The sequence below is a fragment of the Canis lupus genome, chromosome 24, assembly GCF_048164855.1.
Source record: "Canis lupus baileyi chromosome 24, mCanLup2.hap1, whole genome shotgun sequence".
Classification (NCBI taxonomy): Eukaryota; Metazoa; Chordata; class Mammalia; order Carnivora; family Canidae; genus Canis; species Canis lupus.
This window is the reverse complement of record NC_132861.1, coordinates 14089418-14111797: the sequence shown is the minus strand read 5'-3', so window position 1 is coordinate 14111797 and position 22380 is coordinate 14089418. Positions and strand designations below refer to the sequence as shown.

General features: G+C 37.1%; 1 protein-coding gene across 7 annotated transcripts in view; it reads right to left on the bottom strand.

Annotated features, from left to right (window-relative positions):
* The window catches only part of USP12 (ubiquitin specific peptidase 12), a 145929-nt gene that overhangs the window by 39594 nt on the left and 83955 nt on the right, over nucleotides 1-22380 (bottom strand). For 4 of the 7 annotated variants that reach the window (XM_072795684.1, XM_072795685.1, XM_072795689.1 and 1 more), the window contains exon 2: nucleotides 871-951. In XM_072795684.1, the coding sequence (XP_072651785.1) occupies nucleotides 871-951 (81 nt within the window). Of the gene's footprint in view, nucleotides 1-870; nucleotides 952-3886; nucleotides 6085-22097; nucleotides 22237-22380 lie in introns of those variants that run through there. The other 3 variants (XM_072795688.1, XM_072795687.1, XM_072795683.1) reach the window with 3 other exon arrangements.

Genomic DNA, 22380 nt, shown 5'->3' with positions numbered 1-22380 from the left:
GGAGACTGTTTTTAATAGCAGCATAGCCACTTTATTTAGAATGTAGGGGTAGATTCCAGGAAAAATAGCCAGCAGAGGAATGCAGCCTCCTCTGAGGAGGGGCACTGTGGATTCTGTTACAAGCTTCATACTCCCAAGCTGACTTCCAGGGCAAGGGGAAACACCCATATCACTTAAACCACTTTCCTCAAATCGCACAAGAAATCCATCTCATACGTCACAATCTCATACGTCGCAAGTAACACACTGGTGTGTTCAATGGAACTTAGTCACCTGTATTATCACCTCTCTATATGTGGTTTAAAACCCTCACCATGGATCTACCTAACAGCACAGTACAACATAGATCTATGGTGTGCACCAATGATTCAGAAAAGAGTTAAAAATTCTAAAGAAAGTTCTTTCAAAGTTTAAATGATGTATAATTACTAGAACTACCTCCACAAGGACTGGGGATGTATCTTTTTCCTAAATTTTGCACTCATATATCTATACTAGTTGAACAATGCCAGAAGTGGATAAATACAGACACATAAAGGCATTTATAAAAGTTTATTTATTATACTTGTACATTCGGATCACTTACATTTAGACATTTACAGAATTCTCAAAGATTTAGGAGATCATTTGGTACAAGCCATACAAAATTTTGGCTATGAAAAATTCTAACACAAAATAGGAAAAATCAGGCTGTCAGGTCAGAAACTGTTCTAAAGCTCTTAAGACCTCAGGCAACTTTGTTTCCCTTCCATTGAAAAGAGAATTTCAAAACAAGTTTCTTGACATTAAGTCTACTGATACAAATACACAATACTCTTAAAAACTCTTTCCAGTGATACTGGTGAAGGCTAAATACCAATTGATACTTACATTGACTAATCCAAAATAGTGCTCATTGACTGGAAACTGTTCTGGACCAATCTCTTTCTCTAATGCCGAGGCATTGGCGCCCTATAAAATAAAATAAAAAATAAAAAAAAAACAAATTTTAGTATTTGTAGTGTTTCCATAAAATTTTCAGTTACATAGGCATTATAGAGACATCCTTTAAAAAACCGTTTCCTCTAACTCCCTAACATTACTGAAAGAAAAAAAAAAAAGGATGACAGTGAAGAACAAAGGATTTTTTTTTTAAGATTTTATTTATTCATGAGAGAGAGAGAGAGACAGACAGACAGACACACAGGCAGAGGGAGAAGCAGGCTCCATGCAGGGAGCCTGACATGGGACTCGATCCCGATCCAGGTCTCCAGGATCACACCCCGGGGCTGAAGGCGGCGCTAAACCACTGGGCCACTTGGGCTGCCCAAGAACAAAGGATTTTAATAATATGACTAAAAACTAGTTCACAAGAATTTCCTCAGGAAACCAAAGCATGGATGGAGAAATTATATCTATAATGTGTTACTTTTTTCCTAGGTAATGGATTAAAACTGCTGCTGCATCATGTACTGTAACAGGAGAGCTGAAACCAAGAATGTAGATATTCAGTGACCAAACAATTCTCTGGAGGTATATGCCTGAAAAATCCCCATATGGAACCCAACGTGCCAAGAATGTTGTGTGAGGTAGCACTGACGACTGCATGGCTGACAACCATCTAGAGAGTCTGTGTTTTATACACAACAACATACTATGCAGAGTCAGCATAATGGAATTAAATTTACATACAAAAGCATGACTACTTCTCAAAAACATGTTAAAAAAAAAAGAAAAAAATGAGATTAACCACATATGTTAAAAAAAAAAGCACACGGCAAATGGGCTGAAGAATGTACATTAAGCGTACTTGAGTGCATGCTGAAAGAGGCCTGGGACATGAAACTGCGAGTGAAGGACAAAAAAGGAAAAAACTAAAATGAAGCCGAACGAAAGAAGGGCCTTGCCCAGAAAACAAATCGTGTGTCCTGGTCTCGGGAATACAATTGACTCAACTCTCTGCACTGAGGTTTGAAAATAAAGTGAAGGCTGGGGGCAGGCGTGAGGGTGGGGTGCCCCCATGCACTGGCACATGACACTAAATGGTCTCTAAACACAGCTAGAAAGGAAAATGACACAACTCTGAAAACATGAGAATTCTAGATGTGTTTACTTGAAAATTCCCAAGAAAACATATCACCAGATACATAAAACTGATATGGTATTACTCACAACATACCTCAAAACCACTCTGCAGAGTTATACACAAGACAACACGCACACTATGCCTCTCCAAGTCACCGACATGAGGTTCACACCACCTCCGTGCTCAGCCCACTCCTGTTGTTTCCTGACTGAGCTCCACTCCTGGACTTGGGAAGCCCAACCTTTGTTAGACAACATATCCTCAATTTCCTGATTATAAGTACTGATTAAAGGGACCTGGTGGATTGGTGGCCCAATTCTACCAAAACAAGATATTTCCTCTAATGTCCTCCAGCCATCCAGCATGTGTATATAAACATGATACTGCCTTTATTTTTAATTTCAGACTTATTTTAGGTTTTTTACAAAACCTTGATATAACTGCTAATATTTATACCTAATTTGGCCTTCCGCCGTTTTATACCAACATCAAATTCAATTATTATAGTGACTTCAAGATCTACTGGAGAAATCTGTCTTGGTGGGAACATGGCAAGCCCCACTTCCCATCCCTGCCACCTCAAGTTATCATGTCACAAAATTTTCTCCCATACATTGAAAGGTATCAATGAACTCCAATGTTTACCACCTACTATAAGGATTCAAACAGATATTAGTTTATTCAAATAAGTATTACCCCTTCCCCACAACAGGGAAGAGGATGAGGGAGGGAATGGGGGAGGAGGAAGAGAAAGAAAATACAACCTTATTACATCTATTTATGTGGAACAGTAAGATTCCAATACACATAACTCAGGAAAGTATTTCTGGCTTTTAGGATGAACAGAGTAACATGTGAATATTCTCTCTCTAGTATAATACCAAACATACCACAGACCATGTATTCTGTCCATCCCAGAGGACCCAATTAGCCCCCTATACATCATATACTTTCATGCACTGCTTAGATCCTCTAGCTGCCCTGCATCCTCAAGGTAATTTGACTATGGATCAAATTATTAGCTTCTCTGCACCTCAGTTTCCTAACTGTAAAAGGAAAATATCACCAAATACTCCATAGGATAGGTACAAATGAATGGAATGAATGGAATTTAAACCTCTGTAAAAGCATCTGGCACTGCCTGTTACATAAGCTAAACAGGTGTCCCATGAATGTTGGTTCCCTTCTCAAAAGTCTGAAGGAGAAATGAGATAGCCATCACCAAAAAAACTGATCTCCTCACTCTGGGCAATTCCACCAAGCGGCCCAGTACAGTCAAGTCACTGTACTCCCCAAAAGGCTAACAATAAAGCGAAACCACAATCCAATCAGAGGTGTGGGAAGACTTCACTCTGAAGTGTGATAAAATGGAAACTGCCACAAACCCTATTCATTTAACCCTTCTGATTTAAGAAGCTTCATTTGCAAAATAAAAGGGTCAATCTCCTCACTGATTTTCAAAAACCCAAGCTCCAAGTTTATGTGTTGGGTTTTCAAGTAATCCTTTGCCTAAATTAAGGTTTTCACAGTTACGTATGTTTAGAAAATTAAGACTCGGTAATTTTTGAAGTCTCTTCTAATTCAACATTTTAACATTACCAATCACTTTCACCAATATTTCTGAGGACATTTACTATATAACACAAAACTCCATGGAAGTCCAAATCAAACAATTAATGCCCAAAACACAATTCAACAGGGAGAGATTATAGCAATAGATGGAGTAAGGATAGCAGCTCCAAACAGAAAGTACAAAGAGAGAATGGAATTTACTTTAGGACCATTCTAAATTAAAGTACAGCATAGTAACATATACCTTACCATGATAATGATGCTGTATAGCAGACTCTGTGAATGTGCAGGAGGATATTTCCTATGGCATGAATTCAAGATTTTCAGCAGAAACAATCGAAGTGCATCTCTACTTCTGGCTGAATGCGAACTACAAAGGCAAAGAGCAACTACGGAATTCAGTTTCTGATGACTGGTTTTCAACGCTAGAGTTAGATATAGCTGGGGAAAAACAGCCATCAAGCCAAAAGTTGGCTGTATAATTTTTAGTATCTTTACAAGAGTTCTCAATGTCATCCCTTGAAGATTTGGTTGAAGGCTGACAAACTCTATCATGTCAAATAAGGGACAACCAAGCACTCTTCAAATTTAAATTGACCCCAATATCCGATAGTAATGGCTCTGAACAATTCTCCATCTCTACACTTGAGAAATATGATCCTACTACAATTAACAGGGGTTATTAAATCAGTGATTTTTTTACCAGGATAAAGGAAAGAAATGGTGGCATGCTCAGGTAAGAATTTCTGCTCCAAAGCTTTGATAGGTATCAGAATTCAACTGTGTTGTAGGAGTATGTGACACAGGGAGAAGGAAGAAGACACTCTTTTTTAATTGTTCTGTCTCTATTTTTATAACTTACACAAAAGATTATTTAGACTCAGTATCTATTACTAGAGAATTCATCTTAAAGAAGCAATTAGGTATTCATGACTCTCTTGATGAAAACAAGATGGATGAATTTTAATATTAAAAAAATAGTAATTGATGGAGCTAGTGAGAAAATGAGGAATCTGCAGAAAACAAAAACCAAAATGATGGGAGCACACTGGGAGATATGGCAATGCCAAAGAGGTTTCATTTCACACTGAGGGTATTTGTCAACATGAGTGACCTTTACACTCTTTTCTGGCAGCTGAATGAAATGGAGTGCAGGGAACGAAAACAAGACGAAAGGAAGGCCAACAGAAGACCTGAGCTTGAAAAAAGACCTGGATCTTCATGTCAGGGTGAGCAAGAAATAATCCTGTACCACAGAGGAGGCAGCAAGGAAACATGCCTGACATGTCCTTGGCACTGAGGATGGAGGATAGCTTCCAAAAATTCATAACCCCAAGTTGACCCTCATGAAAAACTATAACCCAAATCCACGCAAGCTGTATCATCCTAAACAAAACCGCCCAAGCAGATAATGTAATTCAAAGAGACCCTGAGTTGATGGTGCCCTCTTTACCCCACAACTAGCAGAATTACAAACTAGCTCTGGAAGTTGAAATTAATCCACCCCACCAAAAATTCCCACAAATAAAACTCCAACAGATTTGAGTTCACAATCAAAACTCATATACACACACACACAAAACAATAGGAAAATAAAGCACTATGAATAAAAGCCAGCAGAAGACGACAGTAGAATTGGACTCTCAAGATATTAAATATCAGAATTATTTAAGACACAATATAAAACAAATGTGCTGGAATCCCTGGATGGCTCAGCGGTTTAGCACCTGCCTTCGGCCCAGGGTGTGATCCTGGAGTCCCGGGATCGAGTCCCACATCGGGCTCCCTACATGGAGCCTGCTTCTCCCTCTGCCTGTGTCTTTGCCTCTCTCTCTCTGCGTCTCTCATGAATAAATAAATAAAATCTTTTAACAACAACAACAAAAAACAAATGTGCCAAGAAACAACAATTGCTTGATCATAAGAACAAAGAGAAGACTCTAAAGCCTAAGCAGATTTTTAAAAAGAACCAAATCAAACTTCTAAATATAAACATTATAATAATTGAAACTAAAAACTCAATGATAACTATGGAAGGCAGTAACAAAAATTAGAAGCTGGGAAGAAGTAGGGATGAAAGAGCAAAGCACAGAGGATTTTTAGGGCAGTGACAATATTCTCTAAAATACTAAAATGATTGTTCAGAATGTATACCGACAGTAAACAATAACACAAACTATGGACTTTAGGTGATCATGATGTTTCAAGGTAGTTCATCAGTTACGACAAATATACCAGTCTGGTGGGGGATGCTGATAATAAGGGAAGCTATTTATGCACACGTAGGGGCAGGGCTATACAGGAAATCGCTGCACTACCTCTCAAAAAGAGTCTTAGTAAGATAAATTAATTGAGTCAGAAAAAAGAAAAAACTCAATGGCTGTGCCTAAGAAACAAGATTCATAGTGGGTAATACTTAATAAGTATATACAACCCTGAGATCAAGACCTGAGCTCAGATCAAGAGTTGGACGCTTAACTGACTGAGCCACCCAGGCACCCCTAGGTAGTATTTTTTAGTCAATATAATGCTAGTAATTCAAACTGACATTTTATTAAAAATAGGAAATGTTTTACGGAAAATATTTCATGGAAGAATGAGTCAGTTGTGGAGCTGCTGTAGTGAGACCACGGTACACTATTATGGCACTGACCTAGCAAAGCTACAGACGTAAGTCTGGTCCTGGCCTTGCCACTAACTAGGTGTAACAACTTGAGGCAAAATGCATCTCTCTCTGGACCTCGGTTATCTCGGATGTAAGACCTCAAAATCTATAGTACTTCCCATCCCCACATGTCTAGTAATGTGTGAATCTATTGGTTCTTGTGATCTCATTAAGACATTAAGGAAAAACAGGTGGATAATCTATTAAAGGTCAAACATTAAATTCTGAATAAAAGGACATATTATCACATCCTCAGAAACACTCATCCAATCCAAGAATTTGCAAGCCATGAAGTGCCTCCTTAAACCTACCTACTATGAATTCTTAGAAAGTACAGCAACTTTCTTTTTCATGACAAAAAAATAACCATCCAAGTGAAAGAAGAGTAACCTGAAACTATAAGGATGCCTTTGATCTATCATTTTGAAGATACCATCTGCAAACAGGAAAAAAAGAAAATAACCCAGGGGAAGGCTGCTTCTGATTAAATCATTTTATATGGTCAATCATGGAAGCCATGCCTGACAGCCCTCCATTCTGCCTTTATGAGGAAGACAGACAACGCAATACATTTGAGCAAGAATAAAACATGGTAAATTGTAAAAGGATGAATATCTACTACCTAGAAAATATACTTATCAAGAATGTCTTTTTATACTAGACAACTGTAGTGAACTATTAGTTCCCAGACTTGTTTAAAACAAATATGATAAAATACATTTTTCCCCACTCTCATATTTCAAATCATATCTACAATCCAGTGTTTACCATTCCAAGTGTAACACTGAAGGGTCACACCAGGTCAGTACCCAAAGGAGAACTGCCAAAACAGGCAGGAAAGGCTTCCCGAAAAGGAGACAATCAAGTGACCTTGGGAAACTAAGAAAGTTCTGGAGGAACAGGAAGAGCCCATGTGAGGATATGAACACAAGAGAGACGAAGGGTATCTGAGCAGTGAAAGGATGAATTCAAAGTACAGAAAATACAAGAAGCATGAATCTTAAACAAGAGAATGAAGAACAGGAAGGCTGGAAGCCCACACCTGCTCTCCTGGCAGACAGCATGTCCCTGAAACTGCATCAGAGACAACAAAAATGTGTATAAAAAATCATTCCTACAGGCATCATAAAAATCATCTCAAAGCAGTAGTCCTTTATAAAAGGTGAAATTCACCAACATTCTGAATACCTACCTTCTACCTAACCCTGCACAAAAAGTTATAGAACATGACTGCCAAATTGTAATACCCACTTAGTGGATAGTGAGATTAATGTGGTGGATTTAACCATTTGCTTTTTAAGTAAAACAGAAAAGATCATGGTATGTCTCCTTACAAGTAAACAACAGTTTGCAAAACTTTCGTTCCAATAATTAAGTATGTGTGTATTAGGTCTAACTGCAAAATCTATTTTCATTGTAAGTTTAAATCAAAAAAGTTTTGATATATACAATGCTACCAAAGATTTAAAGGGGTAAGACAAAATTGCAAAGTCATAATCCAATTGGGAAGTAAAAATTGGTTTTTCATGATGACATACACGTAGAAAACTATTATAAATAAATTGAAAGTTACAGAGGAGAAAGTAAATGTCAAACTATGCTAGTATATTGCACATACTATAGGATATTAGGACAGGAACAACTATGAGAGCTGAGGAATTTGGGAAAGCCTTCATAAACAGATGCAACTAAAAAAGCAGTCTTGAATTTTTCTTCAGAGCTATTTCATTATAGCTTTACATGCTGGTAAAATGAGAGCCCTTAACCACTCCAACTGTGGGCTACACAGTGGACAGAGTAATGGACTGTAATTAGGAAGCCTGTGTTCCTGTTCTGGTTCTAATAGGAGTTAACCACAGTGTCATCTTCCAAAATCACTCCACCTTGCTTTTCTCATCAGCACTGTAAGAGAGACCAGACTTATCTGGTCTATCCCAAATTTAAAACACTGTAATTCTAAGATAGCAACAACATAGAGTCACAATCAAAGTGTGAACTTAGAACAAAATATTTCACCCCTTCATGCTCCAATTTCCAAATCTGCAAAATAAGGCAGGCAATATCCTTATGGCCTGTTTCTAAAAACTGTATAGAAGATTTAGAACAATGTCTGGCAGAGTAGGCACTAAACAAATAGTTCTTTTACCCCTTCTTACTCCCACCTTCAGATCAACACCCCCAAAAGACTGAAATTGTCAAAGTAACTAAGAAAGTATTTGGAGGTTCCGCACTGATATACAGTCATTCTAAGAATCTTGGTCTAGGACTGCTAAGTAACCTCTGGTTTTAATTCGGCCATCAAAGTTAAAATGTGCTCCACATAAAGTACAAAGGATTCTTATGGTTGAACCAGACTTAATAGTAGCACAGCACCATCAAAGCATATTACAAAGGGCTGCAAGTGCTGTCTGAGAATCCGAGATCAGCACAAAGCAAAGCCACCCTTGGTAAGACAGCATATGGTACAAATAATATAAAGAAGGAGGTACGGTCTCCAACATGAATGGAGAACTCAAAACGCCTTCCTATCTCTGAACTACTATATAACCAATTATCAACCTCTGGAAATCAATCACATTCCTGAAAGGCCCTGGCCTCTGTTACCATCACAGGGCTTCTGATAGCCATTTGTGTAAGTTCCACGGAGATAGAGAAACCATATAAACTTATTTTCCAATGGTGTATGTGTACATGTTCATATGTACATCCCATCTCCCCTCCATCCTCCATACCACCGCAAAAATCTTCAACCCAATAGGGAAGGCTTCTGGCAAGTTTTCAAAGTTTTCGAGAACATAATTCTTTTCAGAAGAAATTAAAGTAGCTTACTTTCTTCTTCAGCTACTACCATAGAAGCACATATGTAAAATGTTACACACGTAAAATTCCCCATGTAAGCAATTAGGGAAAATTCAATTCTACGATTAATCACTGGCCAAATAATTGCAAATTTAAATTTACTCAGAACTACACTTAATTAATCCTTTTCATCTAACAGTATTACATACACAAACATATCATGTAAGAAACAGAAACTAACCAAGTTACATATCTCAATCATTATTACAATTCAATGATAAATGACCAAACCAAAAACATTAGACATATAATTTTAACCTCCAGTTTACATACCTGTTAGAACCTCAATGTTCCTGTTAGACATGTTAAAAGGTATGATCTTTGTATGATTTAATCTAATACCTTCAGTGAAAAGTTTAGTTATATAATTCACAGCCAAATGTGTTATTTGTAGAGAATATTTACATGCAGAGAATAAAAGATTCAGATTCACTTTCAAATCTTTTAATCAGTCAAGGAATGAGAAAGTAAGAACACTAACTTGGTGCCAACAACAACAAAAAACCCCCACGTTTTTAATCTGTAAATGTTCACGAGACAATGAGTTACTGAAAACTCTCATTAATTCAACTCTGTCAAAAAGTAATAGTGTTGATACTAGGCTTAGAAAGAATTACTCTGCCAAGCCTTCACATTTAGTTTAACAATAACATCAAAAAGAAAATTCTGAAATATAACCAAACGTAGCATGATGACATACTTAATTTGAGTGAGTCCACGGAATTTGACAAATCCCACCCATATCAATACCAAAAAATTTACTAAGAAATTTATAAAACACTCTCATGGACAGTTACACATTTAAAACATAACTATTTTGGAACTCCCTTACTAGCACCTTACCTACAAACAAAAAAAGCTTCAGATTTGGTTTTTGCAGCATCTCTGCAGAGATTCACCTACTCTGGTGAACAAATAACAAGAAATGTGTCATTGTCTTAAGCTCCTTCTACTATATACTATAGAGTCTCTCCCATTCCTGTGAAGAAAATCACTATATAGATACAAGGTATTATTAAGTTGAAGCGAAATCAAAAGTACTTTCTAAGTTACTCTATTACTACAACAACAGAGTTCATACTCTCCAGATTCCAAAGGCAAACTGTATTCCTGTTCACCCTAATAAAAAGTAAGAATATGAAACTGAAATAGTTTTGTCAAACACAAAAAGGAACTGACTGCAGCTGGCACCATGTGCAGTCATGTCCAAAACATAACCATGGGTGGGGTGATGTCGCAGAAAACTGAGCTAGGGGTCAGTGCCTCCAATGAAACCATTAAGCTGGAAAAACCATCAGAATCAACTATTTCAGAAAACTTAGACCAACCACGGGAGGGCTGACGAAGACAGAGGCTGCCCAACCCAGGTAAGAGAGCAAAGTGCCCAATCCAGCTACCAGCTCCTGTCCCTTTACCCCACAGCACAGGTAGGCACAAGGCCCATGTGCCTGGAGCACTGGCTGGTGTCAGGGTAGGCCATGGAGACCTTGCCCTCCTAACATTGGGGTTGTATATGTTGTCACACTGGGGGTAGCCTGGGGAAACAGCACAGACACCTGCATTTGTTTCCACCCTCTAGGGGTACATGAACTTCCCTTTCTGGGTTTTTTGGGTGGTAGCAGGGGAGACCTAGACATTTAAGTAAATCTCTGTCAGCTCACAAGCTGACCACAGATAACGTAAAAGAAACAGCAGTAACCACACACAACAAAGAATACACAGTTTGCAAAGTTATTTTGGAAAAGTCACCACACAAACAGATGACTGCAATCCTCAACAGCAATCACTGAGAAAAGGAAAATCTGATTCCCAGAGTCACCACACTGTAATATTCAAATGGTCCAGTTCTCAACAGTAAGTTACAAAACATACAAAGAAACAGAAAACCACAGCATTCTGGGGGGAGAAAAAGAACTTGACAAAAACTATCCCTGAAGAATGCTAGACATCAGAATTACTAAGGCGTTAAATCAATAGTCTTAAATATGTTCAAAGAACTAAAGGATACCGAGAATGCTGTATGAATAAATAGGCAATGCCAATAAAGAGATTATAATAAAAATGAAACCAAATAGAACATCTGGAATTAAGTATAACAGCTGATGAAAGAAATTCACTAGAGGGATCCAATGGCAGATTTGAGCAGGAGGACAAGTAATCAGCAAACTTGAATATAAGGAAACTAAAATTATCCAGGCTGAAGAGCACAATGAAAAAACAGAAAAATGAACTGAGGGACCAATGGAACACCATCAAACATACAAAATATGTATCAGGAGAATTCCCAAAGGAGGAGGATAAAAGGAGCAAGCAGGGGAACAAAATCTTAAGAAATAATGGCCTCAAACTTCCCAAATTTGATGAAAGACTTGAATCTACATATCCAAGGAATTCAACAAATTTCAAGCTGGAAAATCTCAAAAAAGATCCACACAATATAATCAAACTGGCAAGGGACAAAGAAAAATCTTGAAATCAGCAAGACAGAAATAACTCATCACAGGAATCCACAGTAAAGATTAAGAGCTTCTTTGCCATCAGAAATCATAGATGCCAGAAGAGAGAGGGACGATAGGTTTAAAGTGCTGAAAAAGAAAAAGTGTCGAACAATTCTGTAACTGCAGACTGTCTTTAAGGAATGAAGAATTAGGACATTCCATGACAGGCTTTGTGGGATTCATTCATTACTAGTAGCCTGACCTCTAATACTAAAAGGAATCCTTCAGGCTAAGATGAAAAAAATACTAGGCAATCACTCCAAGCCATGTAAAGAAATAAAGAACAGGTAAATACAATAGCCAGTATTACTGTACTTTTGCTTTTTAACTCCCTTTTTCTTCTGAAAACACAAACACATTAAATAAATATAGATCTGTATTAATAGGTACACAACGTATAGGTGGAGGGAGGGACGACTGGGTGGCTCAGTGGTTGAATGTCTTCTCTCAGCTTGGGTTGTGATCCAGGGAACCTGAGATCAAGTCCCGCATCGGGCTCCCCACAAGGAGCCAGCTTCTCCCTCTGCCTATGTCTCTGCCTTTCTCTCTGTGTCTCTCATGAATAAATAAATATGATCTTTTTAAAAAATAAATAAAAATAAAGGTGGAGGGATAGGAAGGTACAGGCACAGAATGTTTGTGTGCTATGGAAACTGAGTTCGTATTCCAACTAGGTTGTTATAAATTTAAGATGCTAATTGTAATATTCAAAAAAACTTAAAGAAAATAAGGGAATCAAAATGGTACATTAGAAGCAAGTAAATACCAAAAAGGCACTAATGGAGGAATTAAACAACAAAACAAAACAAACACACAGAAAACAAATACCTAAATGCAGAAGTCCTTCCTTATCAATAATTACTTTTCAATGTAAATGGCTTTAGCTCTCTTATCTAGTAGAGATGGCAGAACAGATAAAAATATGATCTAACTATAGGATGTCTACAACAGATTCATTTTAGATAAGCAGACACGAAGAGACTGAAAGTAAAAGAATGTAAAAATATATTCTAAGCAAATAGTAACTAAAAGAGGGCTGGGGGAAGGAAGCTATCATTATCAAACAAGATAGATTTTTAAGTCAAAAAAAGTTATGTGGGGGGGGGGCGTCTGGAAGGTTCAGTTGTTTGGGTGTCTGTCTTCGGCTCAGGTCATGAACCTGGGGTCCTGGGGTCAAGTGCCACTCCGGGTTCCCTGCTTGTCGGGGAGTCTGCTTCTCCCTTTCCCTGTGCCCCCCCCTCCTGCTTGTACCTGCACTGTCTCTCAAATAAATAGGCAAAATCTGTTTTTAAAAATTTAAAAATAAGCTACATGTACATCTAAAATTTAAAAATAAGCTACATGTACATTGTGAAATATACCCCAAAAAAAAAACTTACAAAAGTACTATATTATATACTTGAAAGATCTAATTAAGTAGAGCTTAAATGTTATCACCACAAACACACAAACACAGAAATTATGTGAGGAGATGGAGGTGTTAACCTTCAGGTGATAATCATTTTGCAATACATACGTGTATCAAATCACCACCTTAAACTTGCATATGTCATATATCAATCTCAGTAAAGCTGGAGGAGGGGAAGATATGAGACAAAGAACATTATATACTAATAGAAGATTTAATCCATCAGGACAATGTAACAATTACAAACATAATATGCACCAATCAACAACTGACAAAATTGAGGCAGTTGAAGATGACTGCACAGGAGAATCCCGAACTCACCTCCTTCCATGGACAAGACAACTCTACAGCTAAAATATCCAACAATTCCAAGGGGTGTGGGAGAGTGCTGAAAACTAGCTGAACATTTCCTCCGTAACAAAGGATAGAAAGGCCACATCAACAAGGAAAGAAAGGCAGAGACACTATCTTACCAAAACCCCTACTCCTGATGCAATGACCAATAATCAGAAGTTGAGAGGGATCTCACAAATATGGAGCGATCCTTCAAGCACTTGAACCCTTGGAACTTGCACCAGAGAGACAAACCTCAGGACATCTGGCTTGGAAAACCAATAGGGCTTACATCCAGGAGACACAAAGGGCTGTAGGAAACAAAGATTCTGCTCTTAGAGACAGGACTTGTGTGCAGACTCATTCACTCTAGGACACAGGGCAAAAGAATCAGACTGAAAAACACCTAAACCATATAAGGGAGATTTATTTGTAGGCCAGAAGGGAGTGGCATTATATACTCAAAGTGCTAAAAGGAAAAAACTTCCAGCTAAGAACTCTATCCAGTAAGGTTATCATCATTCAGAACTCAAGAAGAGAAAAGAGTTTTTCAAACAAGCAATAGCTAAGGGAATTTATCACTACTAAATTAACCTTACAAGAAATATTAAAGGGACTTCTTCAAGATGGGGGGGTGAGGAGGAAGGCACTAAAGAGTAACAAGAAAACATAGGAAAGTAAAAATCTTACTGTTAAAAGTAAATACACAGTAAAAGTAATACTATAAGCACTTACAAAGACAGTATAAGGTTAAAAGACAAAAGTAGTAAAATTAAATAAAATTTCAATAATTAAATGATACACAAAATAAAAAGATGTAAAATGTGACATTAAAAACATAAAACATAGGGGAGAAGGAGTAAAACTGCAGAGTTTTAGAATTAACTTCCCATTACCTTTAAAACAGACTATTTTATATATGGGCCATTACAAGTGAGCCTCATGTAAAAAAGTAAAATAAAAACCTACATTAGATACACAAAAGGTAATAGGAAAGTAATCTAAGCATAACACTATAGAAGGTCATCAAAACAAGGGAAGACAACAAGAAAAGTAGAAGGAAAGAGAGGAAGTACAAAGCACCCAAAAAAATTTACAAAATGGCAGTAAGTCCATACCTATCAGTAATTACTTTAAATGTAGGTGACCTAAATTCTCAATCAAGATAGTGACTGAAAGAACTAATAAAAAAAACACAAAAAACAAGACCTATGTATATGCAGCCCAAAGAAAGTCACTTTAGATGTTAAGACACATACAATGAAAGTGAAGGGATGAAAACAGATATACCATACAAATGAAAACCAAAAGATACGTGGAGTACAGACAAAAATAGACTTTAATATGAAGACTGTAATAAAAGACAAAGATGGACATTAGATAATAATAAAGAAATTAATTCAACAAGAAGATACATTTGTAAATATTTATGCACCCCACACAGGAGTATCTAAATATATAAAGCAAATATTAACAGATCTAAAGGGAGAAAATGACAGTAATACAATAGTAAAGGACTTTAATATCCCACTTACATCAATAGAAAGATAACCTAGACCAAAAAAAAGATAAATAAAGAAATAATAGCCTTAAACAACACTTTAGATTAGATGAACTCAGTAAACGTATACAGAACATTCCATTCGAAAGCACAATAGACATTTTTCTCAAGTATTCATGGAACACTCTCCAAAACAGATGTTAGCCCACAAGTCTTAATAATTAATATAAGAAAACGGAAAACATATCTTTTTTTCCAACCAAAACAGTATGTCTAGAAAGCAATTTTAAGAAAACAAAACTAAATATCACAAATACGTGGAGACCAACAATACGTTCCTGAACAACCAACAGGTTAATGAAGAAATCAAAGGAGAAATCAAAAAATATCTTGAAACAAATTAAAATGGCAATACATCACACCAAAATATATGGGATGGAGCAAAAGCATTTCTAAGAGGGAAGATTACAACAATACAGGTCTAGTTCAAGAAATAAGAAAAACCTCAAATAAGCAATCTAACTTTACGCCTAAAGTAACTATAAAAGGAAGAACTAAGGCCAAAGTTAGTAGAAAGAAGGAAATACAGATCACAGCAGAAATAAAATAGAGACAAAAAACAGAAAGATGAAACAAAGAGTCTTTTCTCCTTGAAAAGATAAGAGAAATTGACAATGCTTTAGCTAGACTCATTAAGAACAACAGAGACAGGGCTCAAATGAACAAAATTCGAAATGAAAGAGAAGTTACAAATGATACCAAACAAATACAAAAGATCTAAGTGACTGTTATGAACAATTACATGCCAACAAATTGGATAATCTAGAAGAAATGGATAAATTCCCAGAAACATGCAATCTTCTAAGATAGAACCTGAAGAAATAGAAAGTCTGAAGAGATGATTACTGGTAAGGAGATTGAATAACCAAAATCCTCCCAACAAGCAAAAGTCCAGGATCAGATGGACTTCACTGGTGAATTCTACCAAACAAGAAAATATCAATCCTTTTCAAATTCTTCCCAAACTTCCAAACCCACTTCACAAAGCCAGCATTACCATGATATCAAAACCAAGTAAGAACAACACAAAAACATTACAGGTCAACATCTCTGATGAACATGGATGCAAAAATCCTCAGCAAAGAATTCGTGAATGGAATTCAAAACATACTGAACTGATTGTACACTATGATCAAATGACATTCACTCCAGAGGCGCAAGAATGGCTCAATATCCAGAAATCAATCAACATAATAATCCACATTAACAAAATGAAGAATAAACATCGTATCTCCACAGATGCAGAAAAGGCATCTGACAAAATTCAACATCCATGTATGATAGAAACTCTCATCAAAGTGGGTATAGGGCAGCCCCAGTGGCGTTCCTGGAGACCCAGAATCGAGTCCCATATCAGGCTTCCTGCAGGGAGCCTGCTTCTCCCTCTGCCTGTGTCTCTGCCTCTCTCTTCGCTCTCTCTGAATGAATGAATGAATAAATAAATCTTTTAAAAAAAGAAAAGTGGGTATAGATGGAATGTACCTCAACATCATCATATATAGTACAGAGGATCTTTAAAAAAATTAAAAATAGAACTGCCATATGATTCAGTAATTCTACTTCTGGGTATATATCCAAAGAAAATGGAAACATCTTTTCATAATTTGAAAAGATGTGTGTACCTCAATGTTCATGGTGGCATTATTTATAATAGCACAGATATGGAAACAATCTAAATGTCCACTGATGGATAAAGATGTGACACACACACACACACACACACACGAATACTACTCAGCCATAAAAAAAGAATGAAATCTTGTCATTTGCAACACCATGGATGGACCTTGGGATTATTATGCCATGCAAAATAAATCAAACAGAGAAAGGCAATACCATATGATTTCACTTTTGTGCAGAACCCCCCAAAAAACAAAACAAAGAAACAAAACTCATAGACACAGATAATAGACTGGTGACTGCCAGAGGGAAGAGGGGGAATGAGTAAAATGGGTGAAGAGGATCAAAAGGTACAAATTTCCAATTATAAAGTAAGTCATGAGGGTGTATAAATCATGATGACTATAATTTAAAATATTCCATTGCATATTTAAAAGCTGCTGAAAAAATAAATAAATAAATAAATAAATAAATAAATAAATAAATAAATAAATAAAAGCTGCTGAGAACAGAACTTGAAAGTTCTTACCACACTCAAAATTTTTTTTGCAATTCTTTATTAAAGCAGATAGTAACTAGACTTATTGTGATGACAGCTTCACAATGAATATCATTATACTATACACCTATATGTTATAGGCCAATCATACTTCAATTAAAAAAAGAAATTTTAAAAACTGACAAAATCTAAGGGAAAGCGATCAATTGTACAATAGTTGGATAATTAAATACCATCTTTCAATAACAGGTAAAACAACCAGACAGAAGTTCAACAAGGAAACAGGACTTATTAATCAACAAAACCAAAAGCTGATTGTTAAGATCATCACATTTGACAAACCTTTAGCTAGACTAATGAAGAAAAAAGAGAAAAGATTTAATAAAATTAGAAAAGAGATTACTACCAATTTGACAGAAATACAAAAGATTATAAAAGAATATTATAAACACCTATATGCCAACAAATTGGAAAATCCAGATGAAACAAATTACTAAAAACAAATTACCAACTGACTTAAGAAAAAAGTTGAAAATCTGAAGATTGAAAACAAGTAAGGAGATTGAGTCAGGAACTAAAAACCTCTCAACAAAGGAAAGTCCAGTTCCAGATGTCTCTACTGATGAATTCTTACCAAACACTTAAAGAATTGACACAAATCTTTCTTAAACTCTTCCAAAAAACTGAAGAGGAGAAAACACATCCTAACTCATTTTATGAGGCCAGCATTACCCTACCACTGAAGCCAGACTAAGACACTATAAGAAAACTACAGACCAATATTCCTTATGAATAGAGATACAAAAATACTCCCCACAAAACACTAGCAAGCCAAATTCAGCAATATATTAAAAGGTTTCTTGACCATGACCAAGTGGGATTAATGCCCAGAATATATAAAGAACTTCCACAGCTCAAGGAAAAAAAAAAAAAAAGACAACCAGGGGTGCCTAGGTGGCTCAGTTGGTTAAGCATCCAACTCTTGATTTCAGCTCAAGTCATGATCTCGGGGTCATGATATGGAGCTCCGCATTGGGCTTGCACCAGGTATGGAGTCTGCTTAAAATTCTCTTTCTCTCCCCCCTGCCCCTGCCTCTTGCTCGTGTTCACACATGCACTCTCTTTCTCTCTCTAAAATGTATAAATCTTTAAAAAAAAAAAAAAAAGATTTTCTCTCCTTTTGTCCCACCCCCCCCCCTTTTTTTTTTTAAAGATTTTATTTATTTATTCATGAGAGACACACAGAGAGAGAGAGAGAGAGAGAGAGAGAGAGAGAGAGAGAGGCAGAGACTCAGGCAGAGGGAGAAGCAGGCTCCATGCAGGGAGCCTGATGTGGGACTTGATCCTGGGTCTCTAGGATCAGGCCCTGGACTGAAGGTGGCACTTAAACCACTGAGCCACTGGGGCTGCCCCCTCCCCCTCTCTCTTAAAAAAAAAAAAAGCAAAAAACAGAAAGACAACCCAGCTAGCAGGTAAGTACATGAAAAGATGCTTAATATCATTATTCTTTAGGCAAACCCAAATCAAAATCACGAGGTACCACTTCAACACCCATTAGGATGGCTAGAATCAAGACAGTAAAAATAAAAATTAAAAAATTAAAAAATAACATCCTCACGATGAGAATGTAGAGATATGGTGGTTCCTCAAAAAGTTAAATATGGGATAACCATACGGCTCAATAGTTTCAGTCCTAGGTATATATCCAAAAGATCTGAAACCAGGAAGTCAGACAGACATATATGTCAATGTTCACAGCAGCACTATTCATAATAGCCAGAAGGTGGAAACAACTCCAAATGCCCATCAAGGGATAAATAAATAAATAAATAAGACATAGAATAATACAATGGAATATTATTCAGCCATTTAAAAACATGAAGTACTGATTCATGCAATAAATAATGAATCATAAAAACATGCTAAGTGAAAGAAGCCAGACACAAAACGATAAATATTTTATGTTTCCACTTATATGAAATACCTACAGTAGGTAAATTCATAGAATACAGAAAGTAGAGTACAGGATAGCAAGATTTGGACAGAGGGAGGAATGGTGGGGTTTCTGTTTGGGGTAATGAAAAAGATTTGGAATTAGACAATGATAATGATTACACAATGTGGTAAATGTAACAAATGTCACTGAAGTGTACCCTTAAAATTAGGTAAAATGACAAATTTTACATTATATATATTTTACCACAATTTTTTAAAATACGTGATTGAGAACACCTGGGTGGCTCAGTGGTTGAGCATCTGTCTTTGGCTCAGGTCGTGACCCCAGGGTCCTGGGATTGAGTCCTGTGCATCAGGATTCCCCCCAGGCTCCCTCAGGGAGTCTGATTTTCCCTCTGCCTATGTCTCCACTCTCTCTGTGTGTGTCTCTCATGAATTAAATAAAAATTTAAAAACAAACAAAACATATGACTGAGTCACAAGAGTATTACACTGGGCTCCCGTGACAAGAGCTAAATACATTTCCCCATTGTTCTTTTTCTGGAGAGTACATCATTCATTGAAATCAAAATTTCTTAGGTGAAAAACACAACTATAGGGTTCAGACAAGGCCAAGTGTTGCTTATTTAATATTGCAAGCCCAAAAAGGTAAGTTAATTCTTGAGGTAAACAATACTTAAATTCCACTGCTTTGATTTGTCAAACCACAACAGTGCCAAACAAGGATATGAGAAAAATCTGGAAGGGATCTATGTCTCTGAGAAAAGATCAGGTTGGCAGGGTATGAAATAAGAGTTGTCCAGCTGCTGAAATAATAAAAGGTTGAATGATACCCAATGTTTACACGTGGTACTTCTCAAAAACTGCAGTAAAATTTATCTTTTAAAATAAACACAGATTTATATATTTTAAACACAACTAGAATACAGATTCCAGAATGCAGTAAGAAATCAACATCATTAATGTCAGAACTTGAGATTGGGTCATGTCATAAAGAAGAAAGATGGGAACTGGTAAGAGAGACACTTCAGGTGTCACAGGACAAGAGCCGAGCAAGAGTAAAACTGTTACAGAAGTAGTGAAATGAACAGTGAATCAAGAGTCTGAGAGCAGGTTCTGTCATCATTTTACAAACCCTATGACCTTAGCAAGTCACTTTGTCCATCTTAGTTTCCTCGCTTCATGATACAGGAAAACATCTACTCTCCGTCCCTCGTGGGGCTGTGGTAGAAATCAACGAATGAGAAACTTCTCTGTAGCATTAAAGTACTATGTAAAGGTATGATTAAAGCATTAGTCACTGGGGTTTCTCTAAGCGGTCGTTTTACCAAACCTGAGCAACATGATGGAAAATTCCAGTACAGGACAGAACTTTCTGTAAGTGCACTGTTTCAGATAGTTACTGTGTAGGTGGAAGGCGAATATGCCAATCTTCAATCTACTCAAAAATCTGGATTTAGCTCCCTATGGGCAGTTGTTAAAAATATTAGAATAAGTATCAAATCCCTTCTGTATGCCTTATTTAAGGCTTTAAATAAATATTGCATGTTCACAATCTGAAAGCAATGCAAATGATAAAGGGGGGCGTAAAATAAAAACATATTTAAGTATTATTTACCACTCCTTCCTTTACATTCCTTTCCCCAGGGACAACCACTGATAACAGTTGGGTTTTAGCTTTTATGATGATTATTAGCACTTAATATATGCATCAGTCAAAAGCTTTTAAATCTAATATGCAAAGGGCACGTGGGTGGCTCAGGGGTTGAGCGTCTGCCTTCTTCGGCTCAGGTTGTGATCCTGGGGTCCTGCTTCTCCCTCTGCCTGTGTCTCTGCCTCTCTCTGTGTCTCTCATGAATAAATTAACAAAATCTTTTTTAAAAATAAGCAAGATGAGAAACTTGTGCACACACTCACACACACCCTCCAAACTTCCATTCCCCAGGTCACCTCTTAATTTTTATTGTGTATTATTGGATATAATATTGCTCTAGGGCTTCTAGTAATTCTCCATTTAAATCTCTAGCTGGATTTACCAATTTCATTAGTACTTAAGAAATTCCTGCCGTGAAGCAAAAGAAAATTAGCACATTTACCTTTCCTTCTACCTTTCATTTCTTCCACCTCTTAATTAATTCGTTATGTACTCAGGGATTGTAACACTTGCATTCATTTCTATAACTAGATCTGCCATGATTTATTCAAAAAACACTAACTAGAAAGAGATTACTCAAAGAGTAGCTAAGGCATGCTAAGCAGCTTGCTTTGGAAAGTATAGAGGGGAAGATAGAGACACTGAATAACTTAAGACAAAGATTTTTACTTACATATGCGAGACATTTTATAGGAAACTGGCCAAAAAAAAAAAAGATGCCATCACTCCAACAAAAGCAGTACAAGAAAGAAAAAAGAAAAGAAAAGAAAGAAAAGAAAAGAAAAGAAAAGAAAAGAAAAGAAAGAAAAGAAAAGAAAAGAAAAGAAAAGAAAAGAAAAGAAAAGAAAAGAGAAAAGAAAAGAAAAGAAAAGAAAAGAAAAGAAAAGAAAAGAAAAGAAAAGAAAAGAAAAGAAAAGAAAATAGAAAAAGGTGGGTAGGAAGAAAGGGAGGGAGGCAAGGAGGGAACGAAGGAATTGGGAGAAAAGAGAAGAGAAGAGAAGAGAAGCCCTACTCTTTACACTACTGTCACCCAAATGAGAATCTTTCAAGCTTCTTGTTCTCTTTCAAGCTCTCAGGTTTCCTCAAGAATCTGGAAATCCCTGGGTAGTCGTTCAGATTTGTGAATGAAAGATGATTAGCAGAAGTACCTGGCACGGGGTTCCCCTGCACTTGTCCAGAGAGCACCCGCTGCAAGCTCTAGAGAGGCAGCTCTGTGTGAGCAGCAGGCCGGCAAGCAAACAAAGCGGGAGACACTCGGAGGGCGGAGGGCGGAGGGCGGAGGGCGGACGGAGGGACTGCACCGTTCCCGGCTCCGGTGGTAAAACCAAACTACCATAGGCCCTCTCAGTGCTCTCTAGTCTCGAGGCCTAGGACCGATCAGCTCTCCTCAGATAAGAGGTCACTCACCTCCCACAAAGACCATGTCTCTGGCTTTACCTTAAAGGTGAAAACCCAGCATGCCAGCTACTCTGAACAGAAGACAGAAGGCTCGGCTGAACCAGTTCCTGCAAACCAACTTCTTTTATGGATTACCATGGCGACCGCCTCACAGCCACACTCCAACAGAAGCTACGGATTCCGACAGGCACCTTCCACAAGGCTCTCCTGAGAAGGCTACAGTCCGTTGTTCTCTATTGCTTATTGTTTTTCCTGCTCTAACTCTTCCCACTTGCTGCTGTCTCCTGCATTC